This window comes from Zootoca vivipara, chromosome 6 (genome assembly GCF_965207765.1).
Source record: "Zootoca vivipara chromosome 6, rZooViv2.hap1.1, whole genome shotgun sequence".
Classification (NCBI taxonomy): Eukaryota; Metazoa; Chordata; class Lepidosauria; order Squamata; family Lacertidae; genus Zootoca; species Zootoca vivipara.
Window position 1 is genome coordinate 88,767,242 of NC_142589.1, and position 17,756 is coordinate 88,784,997.

The 17,756-nt window shown below is 52.6% G+C and overlaps 1 protein-coding gene across 1 annotated transcript in view; it reads right to left on the reverse strand.

Moving 5' to 3' along the window:
- The window catches only part of LOC118086060 (protein-lysine 6-oxidase), a 29,493-nt gene extending 17,926 nt beyond the window's left edge, over nt 1–11,567 (reverse strand). Inside the window, exons 1-2 of the mRNA XM_060275230.2 lie at nt 10,775–11,567; nt 1,339–1,447 (exon numbers count right to left, since the gene is read on the reverse strand). Of these exons, the coding sequence (XP_060131213.1) occupies nt 1,339–1,447; nt 10,775–11,516 (851 nt within the window). The 5' untranslated portion in view covers nt 11,517–11,567. The remainder of the gene's footprint in view (nt 1–1,338; nt 1,448–10,774) is intronic.
- Between the last annotated feature and the right edge of the window lie 6,189 nt (nt 11,568–17,756).

Genomic DNA, 17,756 nt, shown 5'->3' on the forward strand with positions numbered 1-17,756 from the left:
ACTTTGGACAACTTTGCCTTCAAGGAGGATGAAGCCCGCTTGAGTTTGGAAAGTGACTCAACTAAAAACAAATAGGGAACTAAAATAGAAACCATAGAATTATAGAGTTGGATGGGACCTGTTCTCCAACAGACAAACATTCAACAGGCAAAGCTTCCTCCAGAATGGAAGCTGCTTCAAGGAAAGCTTAAAAATCTCCTTTCTTTTAACTTGAGGCCATTGGTTCAATGCTGGCATCTCAACTGAAGCATCTATGGCAGAAGGCCATACAGCCTCTGCTAAAATAAAACTCTCCAAGGAAGGAGAACCTGCCATCTTCTGAGGGAGTTCTACTGTGGAAAACAAAGCACAAGGAATTGTAAACCTGCAAGATGAAAACCTTTGAAATTAAAAGAACCTTCTAATGAGGGTGAAAGAGGAGAGCGCAAAATATGGTCTGAAGCTCAACATCAAAAAAACCAAGATCATGGCCACTTGTCCCATCACCTTCCTGGCAAATAGAAGGGGAAGAAATGGAGGCAGTGAGAGATTTTACTTTCTTGGGCTCCTTGATCACTGCAGATGGTGACAGCAGTCACGAAATTAAAAGATGCCTGCTTCTTGGGAGAAAAGCAATGACAAACCTAGACAGCATCTTAAAAAGCAGAGACATCACCTTGCCGACAAAGGTCCGTATAGTTAAAGCTATGGTTTTCCCAGTAGTGATGTATGGAAGTGAGAGCTGGACCATAAAGAAGGCTGATCGCCGAAGAATTGATGCTTTTGAATTATGGTGCTGGAGGAGACTCTTGAGAGTCCCATGGACTGCAAGAAGATCAAACCTATCCATTCTTAAGGAAATCAGCCCTGAGTGCTCACTGGAAGGACAGATCCTGAAGCTGAGGCTCCAATACTTTGGCCACCTCATGAGAAGAGAAGAATCCTTGGAAAAGACCCTGATGTTGGGAAAGATGGAGGGCACAAGGAGAAGAGGACGACAGAGGATGAGATGGTTGGACAGTGTTCTTGAAGCTACAAACATGAGTTTGACCAAACTGTGGGAGGCAGTGGAAGACAGGAGTGCCTGGTGTGCTATGGTCCATGGGGTCACGAAGAGTCGGACACAACTAAACGACTGAATAACAACAACAAAAGATGAAAACAGACACTGGCTCTCCTGGTCCGGATTGCACCATGAGGGGAGAAAGCTCTATTGTGCTATTTCCCTTCCAAACACGCCCCCCCTGCAACGGTTCTTTGCCCATTTTTGAAAAAAATAAATAAATTGCACTATGCAACCACACTGGTTTCACCCAACATGCACCCGAGACGTAAATGCCAAGGTACATTCCTCTCTACCTTGCCAGGCAATTCTCCTCTGCGGCACATTTCAAGGCGTACAGCTGGACCCGTTGGATGTAGGTGCCTGCTTCAATGAAGTATGGATCGGGAATTAAATCCGGGAGCCCTAGGAGGAAGGAGAAACACAGGAAGGTCAGGAGGACTCCTTTGCCCCCTAAGCAGTGCCAGCAGCTCAGTGGTGCATGCTCTAGTTATCTCTCGCTTGGACTACTGCAATGTGCTCTACATGGGGCTACCTTTGAAGGTGACCCAGAAACTACAACTAATCCAGAATGCAGCAGCTAGACTGGTGATTGGGAGTGGCCATCGAGACCATGTAACACCAGTCCTGAAAGACCTACATTGGCTCCCAGTACGTTTATGAGCACAATTCAAAGTGTTGGTGCTGACCTTGAAAGCCCTAAACGGCTTCGGTCCAGTATACCTGAAGGAGCATCTCCACCTCCATCGTTCTGCCCAGACACTGAGGTCCAGTGCCGAGGGCCTTCTGGCGGTTCCCTCGCTGCGAGAAGCCAAGTTACAGTGAACCAGGCAGAGGGTCTTCTCGGTAGTGGCACCCACCCTGTGGAACGCCCTCCGACCAGATGTCAAAAAGAAAAATAACTGCCAGACTTTTAGAGGACTTCTGAAGGCAGCCCTGTTTAGGGAAGCTTTTAATCTTTAAGAAATTAGTGTATTTTAATATTTCTGTTGGAAGCCGCCCAGAGTATAATTAATTATTATTATTATTAGGGTTCTGTTGAGTGTTGGCAGTAAAACAACAACAACAACAACAACAACAACATAAAAATAATTATTATTTCAACTTATACACCGCCCTATACTATACCCAGAGGTCTCAGGCTGGTTCACAAGGAGACCACAACATATAAAATGAAACCAAAAGCAGTAACCCAATACCCCCCCCCCAAGCCACATTTTAAAAGGGTGTTGGATGTCAATAAGATCAACCAAAGGCCTGGTTAGAAAGGAACGTTTTTGCCTGGCCACCTAAAGGTGTATAATGAAGGCGCCAGGCGAACTTCCCTGGGGAGAGCGTTCCACAGATAGGGAGCCACTACAGAGGAGGCCCCGTTCTCATGATGCCACCCTCTGGAACTCTTGAGGAGGAGGCACATGAAGGAGGGCCTCAGAAGATGATCTCAGGGACTGGGTAGGTTCATATGGGAAGAGGCGGTCCTTGAGTATTGGGGTCCTGAGCCATTTAAGGCTTTATAGGTCAAAACCAGCTGTGAGGGACAGGGGATATCGCGAAGTCCCTCCCCTCCTGAGTTCAAGCCCGTCCCCGAGCAAAGGGGAAAGCAGGGAGAGTTCCGATTCCAGTGGGGAAGCAGGAAGTCGTGTCCGAGGCTCAGGCAAGGTAGAGGAGCCAGGGTCCCAGGTGGGACAGGAAGGGGCAAGCAAGGGGGGAAGACCCATCCCCCCAACTCCAGAATTACGCAGGAAGAGGAGGGGCAAGAGGATGGGTCTGCCAAAGCTTTTGTGTTGGAGAAAGACGCGCCAAAAGCCATTAGGAGGTTCTGAAACCGACTGACCACATCACTCCTTGTAAATAGCAATGACTTGAGCACTGTAAATACGCAGCACCAATAAAAGAATAAAATGCAGAGCTGCGTGGCGTCGTTACTCTGAAGTAGTCCACTCCGGCCACCGTGACAGCAACCTCCTAATCATTTTTGGGCTACTTTGGAGTTGCCGGGATGAGCGTGTCAGAGGCGGAGAAGTGGCGGCAGATCGCGGAGCAAGCCCAGCTAGAACTGCAGCAGCTATCGCTGCAGGCGCAGGGAGAATTGAAGGCAGCTAAAGAGGAGACTAAGAAGGTCCAGGACGACCGGCTACAACTTGCGGAACAGGTGAGAGAGCTTCAGGAAAAAGAGCAGCAATTAAGGGCGGTGGCGGTAGACCTCCAAAACAAGCTGGATGCAGAGAAAAACAAGGCGGGAGGGGCACCCCAAGTCCAAGTGCTGCCAGGAAGGAGAGCTGGGACCCTAGTTAGCAAGTTCAATGGAGACCCGAAGGAATTTCAAGGCTTTGAGACTGAGATTGTGTATGCTCTTGAGCTGCACCACGATGAGTTCCCTGATGATGAGCACAGAGTAGCGTTTATTGTGGAGCACCTTACCGGGGCAGCCAGGGAGTGGCTAAGACCGTTAATTGCAACAAGGAATCCTTGCATGAAGAATGTCAAACTATTTCTAGAAGGTTTGAAAACGATGTATTCGTCCGATAGTCATATGGACCAGACTAAGGAGGAACTTCATAATTTACGCCAAGGAAATATGACAGTTCGCGCGTATTGGGCGAAATTCACCATGCTGGTGCACAGATTGGGGTGGGAACTGGGGTCCCCCCCAATGCAAGCGGCGTTCTACTTGGGGTTGCAGGAGGAGGTGAAGGATGAGCTCTCGAGAGGTCCAAAGCCCAGTGATATGGATCAGCTGAGCAAAGCGGCTCTGGCGGTGGGGGTGAGACAGGAATCCCGGTGGAGCGACAAACAAGCAACGCGCGCAAAGCGGGCTTGGTTCCCACGGTCGCAGGAGAAACCACTCCCCCAACAACCCTTTCAAGCCACGCCTGGGGCCAGCCAGGACCAGGAACCCATGCAGATTGATAGCGCGCGCGCGCGCGGGCTTTTCAAACCCCAGCGGCGCCAAGACGCAAGGAGGGAAAGGGCGGGAATTGCTTTCTCTGCAACTCCCCCCAGCATCTCGTCAGAGACTGCCCACATCGCAGGGAGTGGCAAGGAAGGGCGGGAACGGTGGTGCCCTCCCCCACTGACGCAGCACCACAGCAGGGAAACGGGAAAGCCTGGCTGCAGGAGACAAGGGGCAGCAGCCAGGCACAGTCAGCAGACAACAGCCCCAGCCCACCCACCCGCACAGAGAGGAGCAGAGCCAGCCCACCCCTCCCAGAGCAGGAGTGGTTCTAGAAGTCACGCTAACGCTCCCAAATGGCTATCCCCTGACAGTCCTTGCCTTAATTGACAGTGGTGCCTCAGCGAACTTCTTCTCGAGAAACTTTGCAGAAGAGCACCAGATCCAGCTTCTGCAGCTGGATTTTCCCCTTCACGTGGCAACCATTGACGGCAGAGAGCTGCTGGGGGGGGCCATCACTCATCAAACCCCCCCCCATGAGAATGACGGTGGGAAGGCACTCAGAGACACTGGCATTCAACGTCACCACCATCTCAGACCCCCCCATCGTCTTGGGCATGAGCTGGCTGGCGCGCCACGACCCCTCCATCAGTTGGCACCAGAGATGCATCACTTTTGGATCGGACTTTTGCCTGGAACATTGCATGCAGCACCAACCAGGGGAGGGGCCTCCGATAGCCACGGTGGCCACCATGCACGTCAAAGGGGGTGAGGCGATACCCAAGCCGTACTGGGACCTGCAGGAGGTCTTCAGCGAAGCGGAGTCCGATCACCTACCCCCACACAGGCCTTTTGACTGCCAGATCAACCTGGTGCCAGGGGCAACTATACCCCCAGCCAAGCTGTACGCCATGTCAGACCAGGAACTGGAGGATCTGCGCGCTTTCATCGACAAGAACCTCAAGCGGGGGTTCATCAGAGAAAGCAAGGCAGCAGGGGGCAGCCCGGTCTTCTGGGTGGACAAGAAAGACACGCAACAGCGCCGCCTGGTGGTGGATTTTAGACGGCTGAATTCGGTGACAGAGCCAGTGGCTTTCCCCATGCCCAGAGTGGATGATCTCCTGACAGCAGCACGCAGGGGCAAGATTTTCACCAAGCTAGACCTGAGGGGGGCGTACAACTTGATCAGGATCCGGGAAGGCGATGAATGGAAGACCACGATGTTCACGCCTCTGGGCTCTTTTGAATATCTGGTGATGCCCTTCGGGTTGCAAGGGGGCTCAGCCTGCTTCCAGGCCTTCATGCACCACGTCCTGGGGTCCCTCCTCTTCAAGAACTGCCTGGTCTTTCTGGATGACATCCTTATCTATTCCAATGACCCAGTGCAGCATGTGAAAGATGTCAGGGAAGTGTTGCAGCGCCTGAAGGAGAACCACCTGTATGTGAAGCTGGAGAAGTGCAAGTTTCACACCAAGGAGGTGGACTTCCTGGGCTACAAGCTGTCAGACAAGGGGCTGGCGATGGACAAGGACAAGGTGCAGGCCATCCTGGACTGGCACAGCCCCAGGACGCGCAAAGATGCCCAACGCCTACTAGGCTTCGCCAACTTCTACAGGAAGTTCATCAAGAACTTCTCTCGCGTTACGGCTCCCATCACTGACTGCCTGAGAGGCAAGCAGAAGTTCAGGTGGACACCAGAGGCGCAAGCAGCGTTCGAAAGCCTCAAGAGGGTGTTCGCCTCGGACCAGAACCTGTTCCACGTGGTCCAGGACGCGCCCCTACGCATTGAGACAGATGCTTCTGAGAAAGCTGTGGGCGCCATTTTGTTGCAACTGGACGCCAACAGGGAGTGGAGACCCTGTGCCTTCTTCTCCAGGAAGTTGACACAGCCCGAGCGCAACTACACCGTGTTTGACAAAGAACTTCTTGCGATCCACGCTGCGTTCAAACATTGCAGACACTTCCTGGTGGGCGCCAAGCACCCCATCCAGGTGTGCACAGACCACAAGAACCTGGAGTTCTGGAGAACTGCCAGGGTGCTCAACCAGCGGCAGATACGGTGGGCAGAGTTCTTCTCGAACTTCAACTTCTCCATACACTACATCCCGGGAGAGCAGAACGTCAGGGCGGATGCCCTCTCCCGCAAGCCAGAGTACATGGAGGAGGAGGAGCCACCAGCCCCAAGGCACATTTTCCCCCCGTCGGCATGGTCCTGCGGAGCAGCAGTGGTGAGCGAGGCAGAACTCACAGCACTGACGGCAGCGGATGACTTTGCCAACCGCATCTTCAGAGAACTGAGAGGGGGGAGGGAGCAGGCAAAAGACTTTGCAGAACGCAGAGGGCTGCTTTTCTACAAGGGGGCACTGTACCTGCCCACCACCCAGCTCAGACGTACGGTCCTCAAACAGATGCACGACAACCCAACGGCGGGGCATTTTGGAAGGGACAAGACCACTCACCTAGTCATGAGACACTTCTGGTGGCCAGGGGTGAGGGAAGATGTTCGAGACTATGTACGGGGCTGTGACACCTGCCAGCGGGCAAAGGTGGTCAGGGCAGCGCCACCAGGGTTGCTGGAGCCCTTAGCCACGCCACACAGGCCGTGGGAAGTGCTGTCCATGGACTTCATCACAGATCTGCCTTCTTCCCGGGGTAAGACCGCAGTGTTGGTGGTGGTGGACCTCATGTCCAAAATGTGCCACTTTATACCGTGTGCCAGGGCAGTCTCTGCAGAAGAGACAGCCAAACTGTTTGTTGATCACGTTTTCAGACTGCATGGATTGCCTTTAAGGGTTATTTCGGATCGTGGCCGCCAATTTGTTTCCAGGTTCTGGCGGCGGCTCATGAACCTCCTGCAGGTGGAGGTCAGCTTGTCGACGGCTAGACACCCGCAAACCAACGGACAAGCGGAGAGGGTCAACGCCATTCTGCAGCAGTACCTGAGATGCTACGTCAGCCAGAGGCAAACGGACTGGGTGGATCGCCTGCCACTAGCAGAATTTGCCTACAACAATGCAGTGCACGTCTCCACAGGGGTGTCGCCCTTTAAGGCCAATTACGGGCGCGACCTCAGATCTTTCCCAGAGAGGGAGGGGGAGGAGGAGGAGGAGGGCCCACAGGCTGAGGATTGGGCAGAGGAACTGGAGACGGTGCACCAGCAGCTCAGAGAACACTTGGAGAGGGCCAAGGAAGCGTACAAAAAGGGGGCAGATCGCCACAGGCGACTAGGGGAGGTCATCAGGGTGGGGGACAAGGTGTGGTTGTCCTCGGAGGGCCTTCCCACCAGAGGGAGGTGCAAAAAGCTGGCACCCAAAAGGCTGGGCCCCTTCACGGTCACGCAACAGGTCAACCCGGTGGCATACAGGCTGGCACTGCCAGAGGACATGAGGGTGCATCCAGTGTTTCATAGATCGCTGCTGTCGCCGTACAGGGAAAGCAGCAGGCTCCGAGACAGCGAACAAACCCCCGAGGGAGGGGGGGAGAGGGAAGGCAGGGAGCAACTCAATGAGGCCACGGCCATCCTGGATTCAAGGTGGGGGGTGGGGGGACTGGAGTACCTCATGGCATGGGAGGATGCTCCACCGTCCCAGAATGAATGGGTCCCAGCCACTCAGATACAGGAGGAATTCTTGGTGGAAGAATTTCACGCCCTCTTTCCCCACAGACCCAAGCCCTGGCACATGGAAAGGGAGGGGGAGGAGGAGGAGGCACGGGAGAGCAGCTCACCATGGCGCTGGGAAGCGGAGTTTGAGGAACCAGAGGATGAGGTATGGGTGTCACCGAGATCCACCCAGTCAGAGGAAGGAGCAGATTGGCAGAACGTTTTTACCCCCACCAGCTCTGACGCCACGGACTTTTTGGGATTCCCGTCCGCCCAGGCGGAAGGGGGGGGCTCGCAGGACTGGGGGGAGGTATTCACACCAACGGGCTCGGAGAGCACTGAGTTCTTAGGCTTCCAGTCGTCACCGACACATGGGGGGGGCCTGGGGAGGGGTGAAGGAGAGCTTGGGAGGGGGGTGGATGTGAGGGACAGGGGATATCGCGAAGTCCCTCCCCTCCTGAGTTCAAGCCCGTCCCCGAGCAAAGGGGAAAGCAGGGAGAGTTCCGATTCCAGTGGGGAAGCAGGAAGTCGTGTCCGAGGCTCAGGCAAGGTAGAGGAGCCAGGGTCCCAGGTGGGACAGGAAGGGGCAAGCAAGGGGGGAAGACCCATCCCCCCAACTCCAGAATTACGCAGGAAGAGGAGGGGCAAGAGGATGGGTCTGCCAAAGCTTTTGTGTTGGAGAAAGACGCGCCAAAAGCCATTAGGAGGTTCTGAAACCGACTGACCACATCACTCCTTGTAAATAGCAATGACTTGAGCACTGTAAATACGCAGCACCAATAAAAGAATAAAATGCAGAGCTGCGTGGCGTCGTTACTCTGAAGTAGTCCACTCCGGCCACCGTGACACCAGCACTTTGAATTGGACCCGGAAACCAATTGTTAGCCAGTGCAGTAGGACCAGGATCAGTGTGATATGCTCAGACTGCCTTGCTCCGGTGAGTGACCTGGCCGCTGAATTTGGCACCTGGTGAAGTTTCCGAACTGTCTTCAGAGGCAGCCCTACATATAATGCATTGCAGTAATCTAACTTTGAGGTTACCAGAGCATAGACAACAGCAGTTAGGCTATCCCTGTCCAGATAGGGGCGTAGCTGGGCCACCCGCCGAAGCTGATAGAAGGCACTCCCAGCCACTGAGGTCTCCTGAGCCTTGAGCAAGAGATCCAGGAGTACCCCAAGGCTACAAACCTGCTCCTTCAGAGGAAGTGTAACCCCATCCAGAGCAGGTGGCCATCTTGCGATACACACAGACTGAACACCCGGAGCCCAGGCCGGGCACGAAAGCACATGCATTGCATGCCCAAAACCTCAGCTGTCAGCCTTCGCATCTCCAGACAGCCCTGCCTGGGACTCTGCTGCAAGCCAGAACTGGATTGGGCAATGGGGAAAGGTCACTTGCTGCGACCCTAGAATCTCAGAATTGTAGCGTTGGAAGGGACACCAAGGGTCATCTAGTCCAACCCCCCCTGCAATGCAGGAATCTCAGCGAAAGCATCCCTGCTTAAAAACTTTCAAGGAAGGAGAGTCCACATCCTCCCAAGGGAGACCGTTCCACTGCCAAACAACTCTTAACCATCAGAAAGTTGTTCCTAATGTTTTAGTCGGAATCTCCTTTCTTGTAATTTGAAGCCATCTAAACAAGTTAGATTTATTCCCCTTTACCATAAAGTCCCAGGGCAGGTTACAACTATAAAGAACTATCTACCTGTCTGTCTGTCTGTCTGTCTGTCTGTCTGTCTATCTATCTATCTATCTACAACCATTAATTTTTTTCTTGAAAATATTTTTATTTGGTTTTACAAATACAAAGTTATAAGAATCCAAATATATATCCATATACAGAGATCCCTCCGAATCTCAGGACTTCCCCTCCACCCCTCCATGGAGTCCCGTTTTGAACATTTACAACTGCATATTCTTCATTACTCCAACTTTTATATCAATCCGTATTGTCCATGGTATTTCATAGAATAATAGAATCATAGAGTTGGAAGAGACCACAAGGGCCATCCAGTCCAACCCCCTGCCAAGCAGGAAACACCATCAATGCATTCTTGACATATGGCTCCAAAGAAGGAGACTCCACCACACTCCTTGGCAGCAAATTCCACTGCAGAACAGCTCTTACTGTCAGGAAGTTCTTCCTAATGTTTAGGTGGAATCTTCTTTCTTGTAGTTTGAATCCATTGCTCCGTGTCCGCTTCTCTGGAGCAGCAGAAAACAACCTTTCTCCCTCCTCTATATGACATCCTTTTATATTTATTAAGCTACAAGTGAAATCAAAATACTGCAAGCTATAACCATTAAAACCAGTCCCATATCCAGGCATGTCCAACAGGTAGATCATGATCTACTGGTAGATTGCTGGACGTCTGTGGTAGATCACTGGTAGATCACTGGTTCCCCCCAAAGGAGCTCAACAACTTTGTCACCCCTAAAAAAACCTAAACCGCTTTGCCCTGAACCCCTTAAAAAACGGGGCTTTCCTCCCTAAAAAAGCACAACTCTGACCTGAACCCAAAAAAAAACGGGCCTGCCTCCTTCCTAAAAAAAGCTCACCAACTTTGACCTGAACCCCCCCAAAAGAGGTAGATCACTGGCCACTCTCTTCGGAGTTGGCCACCCCTACTAACAATATATAACACCCACAAATATCTGAAGGGCTGTGACATGGAAAATCAACAAGAAAAGTGCCAGCCATTTCATTAAAAGCAGCCAGTTCCAGAAAGATTTACGAGCTGCTTCCCCTGAGACACCCGAAAGCATGATGGCATATCTAAAACAGTTATATACATCTAAAACAATTGTATTAAAAAAACCAATGAAAAGTGATAAATATAAGAAAGCAACAGTGGCATGTACGTACAATCAATTCAGGTCCCAGACGTGCAGGCAGCTGTGCCAGCATTTCGGTCCACTTAGCCTAGTGTTGTCTGCACTGACTGGCAGCAGTGCCTCTCCAGAGTTTCCCAGGCAGGCAGCGTCTCTCAGCCCTACCCGGAGATTCCTTCGGGGAACTTCCTTGGGCAAAGCAGATGCTCTCTTGCTCCTCTCTGCCCCCCACACCAGTGCCCCCCTCCCATGCCACAACCATAGATAGGGTCCTGAGTTCAAGTCTCGCGTTGGGGGAAAGATTTTTGTTGGACTAAATAGTCGTCCAGGTCCCTTCCAACTCTACAACTCTTCATATTTAGGGTTCTATACCCCCATCACCCCCAATACCCCCCAACCAGCTCACCATGATGAAAGAATCGGGTCCCATAGCCCGGCCTCCTGTTGGGGGTGCTTGCCGTTGAGGGGCGCTGCCTGGCGCCGGGGTAGACGTCGTAGAAGATGCTATTCCACCGCTGGAAGGGGTTTCGCGGGTCATCCCTGGTCGAGGCGCTGGGTGGCGTCTGGGACCCCTCTTCCTCGGGGACGGGATCCCCCTGAATCTCGTTGCCCCCCATCTGAAGCCAGCTAGCAGCCGGGCCGCTCCCCCGAGCTGCCCCAGCAGGGGTGACCTGCTGCTGCCAGCTTGGGGAAGGGGTCCCGGGGGCCGAGTCATTGCGCCCCCGGGGGCCCCTGTCCGCGCTGGCGGGCGCGTCTCCCCGGTTGGCCTCGACGGAGCGGGCCCCCACCCCAGAGCCTTCTTCCCCCCAGCCGGGGAAGCCCCGAGAGGCCTCGAGGGTGACGGGTCCAGCCCTCGGGACGCGCCCGGGAGCCGCGGTCCGGAGCGCTGCCCCGTGGGGGCGCGCGGCGATGCTGAGGTAGAGGCTCTGGGGGTGGTCCCCGCCGCCGGGACCCCGCCGGGGCGGCCGCAAGCGGGCGGCGCTGTTGAAGAGGCTGAAGAGCCTGCCTCCGCTCTCCCAGCGGATCTGCTGCCTCCAGGGACGCTGGCCGTCCGCGCCGTCGGGGCGCGCCGCCAACAGCAGCAACAGCAGCGACGGCAGAAGCAGCAGCCACGACAGCGCCGTCGCCGGGCGCCCCTCCGCGGCCATGGCGAGCGCACCGAGCAGGCAAGCCTCGAATGGGCTCCCGGGGCTGCGGGGAGAAGGTGGAGGAGGCGCCAGGTAACGCCCCAGCAGACGGCTCCCCACCCCACCCCACCCCACCCCGCCCACGCCTTTCGCCAGGCAGGCACCCAACCGGAGGACCGGAGGGGGGCGTACCATGGACAGCGCCCTCCCCGCGGGCTCGCCTCCTCCTCCTCCTTCGTGACTCCCTTTCTCCTGCCAGTTTCCCATCCAGCTCTCTTTCCTTTTCCTCTTTGCCTCAGTTTCCCTCCAGCCAGGCATCGGAGCCAGCCACCCCCTACCTGCTTTCTGCCCTCTCCTCCATCTCCCTCCCCCTCCGCTTCTTGGCTCCCACCCACACGTTAGCAGAGCTAAGCAGGGGCCGGTATGGTTTCAAACTGGATGTTGGACGTGTTGAGATGCCTGCACTGTATTGGGTTGGACTAGATGACCCTCGGGTCCCTGCCAACTCTGCGATTCTACCTTACATCCTCTTTTTAACCTAAGGTAAAGGTAAAGGGACCCCTGACCATTAGGTCCAGTCGTGACCGACTCTGGGGTTGCGTGCTCATCTCGCATTATTGGCCGAGGGAGCCAGCGTACAGCTTCCAGGTCATGTGGCCAGCATGACAAAGCCGCTTCTGGAAAACCAGAGCAGCACATGGAAACGCCGTTTACCTTCCCACTGTAGCGGTTCCTATTTATCTACTTGCATTTTGACGTGCTTTCGAACTGCTAGGTTGGCAGGAGCTGGGACCAAGCAACGGGAGCTCACCCCGTCACAGGGATTCGAACCGCCGACCTTCTGATCAGCAAGCCCTAGGCTCAGTGGTTTAACCACAGCGCCACCTGGGTCCCTCTTTTTTACCTACCTCATGTCAAATTCAATCCCCCATCCCCTTTGTCAACCCCAGCAATTTAGCATTTTACAGTAAGATAGCTTCCCACTGGTTACTTCCCCCGCTGTTAACAACAGCCTTGCAAGGCCGTCTGGGTTCTCATTATGTCCGATGTGAGATAGGGTTGCCTGGTTAGTTTGAAGGCTGTGCAACAGAGAGAGGCGGGCTCAGCTTCCCAGCTGAAAGTTCAGCCATAGAATTCATCACAGAATGCACAACGCAGGAATCTCCTAGCTTTAGTGCTTAAAAAAAAACCTCTTTGAAAAATGTACTCCTTTAAAAGAGGGGGTGGGAGATTTCAGCCTTCCATGATCTGCTTTGTTTTGCACTGGGGTGACGCTGAATACAACAACAACAACAACAACAACAACAACAACAACAACAACAACAACAAACCTCTTTATTAATAATAACAACCTACCTGTAGTTAATAAAGATGCAGGTGGCACTGTGGGTTAAACCACAGAGCCTAGGGTTTGCCAATCAGAAGGTCGGCGGTTCAAATCCCTGCGACGGGGTGAGCTCCCGTTGCTCGGTCCTGCTCCTGCCAACCAAAAGCACATCAAAGTGCAAATAGATAAATAGGTAACGCTCTGGTGGAAAGGTAAACGGCGTTTCCGTGTGCTGCTCTGGTTTCGCCAGAAGCAGCTTAGTCATGCTGGCCACATGACCTGGAAGCTCCCTTGGCCAGTAAAGCGAGATGAGCGCCGCAACCCCAGAGTCGTTCGCGACTGGACCTAACGGTCGGGGGTCCCTTTACCTTTACCTTTATTAATAAAACCCCACCCATATGGTTGGGTTTCCAATATACAAGTAGAAATCTGCACCTGAATTACTACAGGGTTTTTAAATAACGTAACTGGGATGTGGGGAGGAGCCTTTAAACAGTAATTCTTGCCCATCTGGTTCATGCACAGTTTGTGGGATCAGAAAAGTTCAAGGATTTTCCTTCAGGTTTTTATGACCTGGAGGAAAAGTTTAAAGGGTGTGTGTGTCATAAGTTTGTAGCTGGTTGCCTGTTCTCCAACAGACAGACATTCAACAGGCAAAGCTTCCTCCAGAATGGAAGCTGCTTCAAGGAAAGCTTAAAAAATCTCCTTTCTTGTAACTTTAAGCCATTGGTTCGAGTCCAACCCTGTGGAGCAGGAGAAAGCAAGCTTGCTCCATCTCTCATGTGACAGTTCTTGAGATATTTGAAGATGTCTCTCATATCTCCTCTCAGTCTCCTCTTCTCCAGGCAAAACATATCCAGCTCCTTCAACCGTTCCTCATCAGGCTTGGTTTCCAGACCCTTGATCATCTGGGCTGCCCTCCTCTGCACACCTTCCAGCTTGTCAACATCCTTCTTAAATTGTGGCGCCCAGGGCCGGTGCTAGGGTTTTTTGCGCTCTAGGCAAGATCACCTTCTGGCGCCCCCCAGGCATCTGCGGGCCTGGCCCAGCCTTCACCCCCTTCCCTTCCCAGCGCCCCTCCTGCTTACCTGCGATGTCGACGGCAGGGTTGCTCTGGCCGCCCTTGGGCTTCAGCCACGGACCCCCGGGCGCAACAGCAGCTGCTCCCGCATGCCCGAGAAGTAGAGCGTGGCGCCGGCGCCTGGAGCCGAAGGCCCGGCTCTGGTGTGTGCGCGCCACAGGAAGGGGCTGCTCTCGCCCCACGTGTCCTCCACACACTGCTGCCCTCGGAGCTCCGGGCATGCCTGGGCTGCACCGGCGTAGCTGCTGCCGCCCGCCCTAAACGCGGGTAGGTGGCGTCCGGGTGGAGCGGCCGCACAGCAGAGCGAGTCCTGCGAAGCCAGCAGCGCTCCCCGTCGTGCCAGCACCCCCTCCATTTTGGCGCCCTAGGCAACTGCCTAGTTCGCCTTAATGGACGCGCCGGCCCTGGACACCGTGTTCCAGGTGCGGTCTGACCAAGGCAGAATAGAATGGCACTATGACTTCCCTTGACCTGGGCACTAGACTTTTGTTGATGCAGGCTAGAATAGCATTCCATGGACTGCAAGAAGATCAAACCTATCCATTCTTAAGGAAATCAGCCCTGAGTGCTCCCTGGAAGGACAGATCGTGAAGCTGAGGCTCCAATACTTTGGCCACCTCATGAGAAGAGAAGAATCCTTGGAAAAGACCCTGATGTTGGGAAAGATTGAGGGCACTAAGAGAAGGGGACGTCAGAGGACAAGATGGTTGGACAGTGTTCTCGAAGCTACGAACATGAGTTTGTCCAAACTGCGGGAGGCAGTGCAAGACAGGAGTGCCTGGCGTGCTCTGGTCCATGGGGTCACGAAGAGTCGGACACGACTAAATGACTAAACAACAACAACAACAACAAGAATAGCATTCACTTTCTTCGCTGTTGCATTGCACTGTGGACTCACGCTAAGCTTGTGGTCCACCACGTCTCCTAGACTTGTAGTCTTTCTCCGTGTAAGGATAGACACAAGCCACATGGAGTGAAGTTAAATGTATATTTGTCGCCCTGCTGCTTACCATTGGCATGCGGCCTCCAGAAGCTTGCTGAGAAGGGGATGTGAAAAAGCTTCCCTGGGACGGAGGTGAAATGTTCAGTGTTTGCAAGGTGGTGCCATGTGCCAACCTCTGGCATTCAAGTGAGGTCACGGCCTGGTAAATTTCCTCTCTGTTGCCAGTGCCGCCTCTCGGTGGAAAAGCGTTGGCAAACTCTGAAGGGGAAGAGGAGCCAAAGTGCTGCTCTCTGGACTCTGGCTAAATAAAGATCCCAGTCAATATTTGGGTTGAGCCCCTCAAGGAAAAAGCTCATCATTCCCCTCCGTATTATTATTTTTGCCCCTGTTCTCAACGCTCCCCACCGATTCCTCCCGAAAGAATGTGCCGTGCACAAGGGACCCAGTGAGTTGATGCAGGAACGCACGCCCGGACTAATATTTGATGTCGCAGGACAAACTTAAATTTGTCGGTGGTGGGAAGGCCAGGAAGCGGAGATGTTTGTGGCTTGACATTGTGTTTGGAAGAAACCTCCTTTGTACCGAAGGGAGTGATTGGAAAGGATGCGTTTGTGGGGTGGGGGTGGTCCTGATACAAGGGTGGTGGGGCTGGTTCTTAAGGATTGTTCTAAGAATTTTAAGGCCTCCAACTGATCTGGCCACAGTGATCCGTGCGATGGTCACCTCTAGGCTTGATTATTGTAACTCGCTCTACACGGGGCTGCCCTTGAAACTGACCCAGAAACTCCAGCGGGTGCAGAATGCTGCGGCGAGACTCCTTACGGGGTCCCAGCCGCGGGGTCACATTCATCCAGTGCTTTACCAGCTGCACTGGCTCCCGGTGGAGTACAGGATCAGGTTTAAGGTGCTGGTTTTGACCTTTAAGGCCTTATGCGGCTTAGGACCCTCGTACCTATGGGACCGCCTCTCCCGGTATGCCCCTCAGAGGACATTAAGGTCCACAAATAATAACATACTGGAGATCCCGAGTCACAAGGTGGTTAGGCTGGCCTCAACCAGGACCAGGACCTTCTCAGTACTGGCCCCGACCTGGTGGAACGCTCTGTCCCAGGAGACTAGGGCCCTGCGGGATTTGTCATCTTTTCGTAGGGCCTGCAAGACAGAGCTGTTCCGCTTGGCCTTTGGACTGACGCAGTCTGACCCCGGGGTTACCCTCCCCTAAGGTTTTATCTTATAATGGTTTTATCTTACTTTTAGATTTTTAATTTTAAAATGGAATTTTAACATTGTATTAATCTGCATTTTAATTGAATTGTTTCTTTTATATTTGTGTTGATATTATTTGTTGTTAGCCGCCCTGAGCCCGGTCTTGACTGGGAAGGGCGGGGTATATATAAATATATTATTATTATTATTATTATTATTATTATTATTATTATTATTATTAAATTTGGAAGGCAAACACATACAAAAGTATATAAACCACATGTCTGAAATAGTACAGGACAGCAATCCTGAAGCCATTTTGACTCTCCCAGTGACCTCAAATATTTCTCTGCAGTAAGGGAGGAAAATGGGGAAAGCCTCCCCATTGTCTTTTTGATACAAATCTTGCCTTAAAGGGTATATTTGTACAGTATATGAATAAGGTGAGCTGTGACCTGGACTCGGGAACTAAAGTATTAACCATCACAAAAGAATGGCCAGGCTGCCCAGGTAATGCATTCAGTGACGATTATCAGGATTCCTGGCAGGCAGGATTTCTGCTGTAGACTGCCTCCTTCTGTGATGTGTGTATGATGTTTCGGGGTGGTGGTCTTGGGCTACAGGGTGGGCAATTTCAAAAGTCTATATAGGGACTTGCGCACCATTGTCCGGGGTTCGTTTTCCCTCCTGTGTGTGGTGAGTGGGGACCCTGTTTAATAAAGATCAGGCTTACTAGCCGCTTTGCTTCTCAATATACTCTGGTGGGCCTCCGTTATTTTCTCCTACTGATAGGGAACCTACTTAAGGACTCTATACGGGCTCTTGGATACCACATAAGGAAAAAGGAGCAGTTTTTTTTCCCTTATAACAGGACAAATTAGACCACTGCTCCACTCATTTTCCTGCTTTAATCCAGTTCACAGCATGACCTTGCCTGCCAGTTTAGGGCACATCCAACTTCCTTTAAACTACAATGTCCAAACATTTCCCCACCTTTTTGGCCCAAGCTTTCCCCTTGAAAACCTGCTCCTTACCCATGAGTGTAGCCAGGATTTATGTTGGGGGGTGGGGGGCCAGGATACCCACCCACCCTCATCCTCTGTCTGGCTCTGTCTAGCAGATTTGGAACGAAATGTCTCCGCAGCAGTTGTTTTCATTTACTTTCTTTGGACAGCCCCCCAAGCGCTCAGAGAAATCTGTAGAAATCTTCAGCCGTTGGAAAACCAGGAAGTTCAATAAAAATTAACATCAGGGTTGGGAGGTAGCTTTTGTGCAGTTAACGTGTATACATTTTGCAAAATTACAAAGAACACACCTTTTTCATTATTATTTTTTTTTAAAAAACCTAGAATGAGTTTTCTTGGATTTGCTGGAAACCTTTTCAGTACTTTCTTCTCAAATTTCTCACCTCCCCCATGCAGTTTTTCTGTGCGCTCTGTAAACATAACCCATTAAGTCAATCCCCTGCCATTGTTAACTGTTGTTGTTGCCGTTTAGTCGTTTAGTTGTGTCTGAATCTTGGTGAGCCCATGGACCAGAGCACGCCAGGTAGTCCTGTCTTCCACTGCCTTCCGCAATTTGGTCAGATTCATGTTGGTCACTTCTATAACACTGTCCAACTATCTCGTCCTCTGTTGTCCCCTTCTCCTTGTGCCCTCCATCTTTCCCAACATCAGGGTCTTTTCCAGGGAGTCTTCTCTTCTC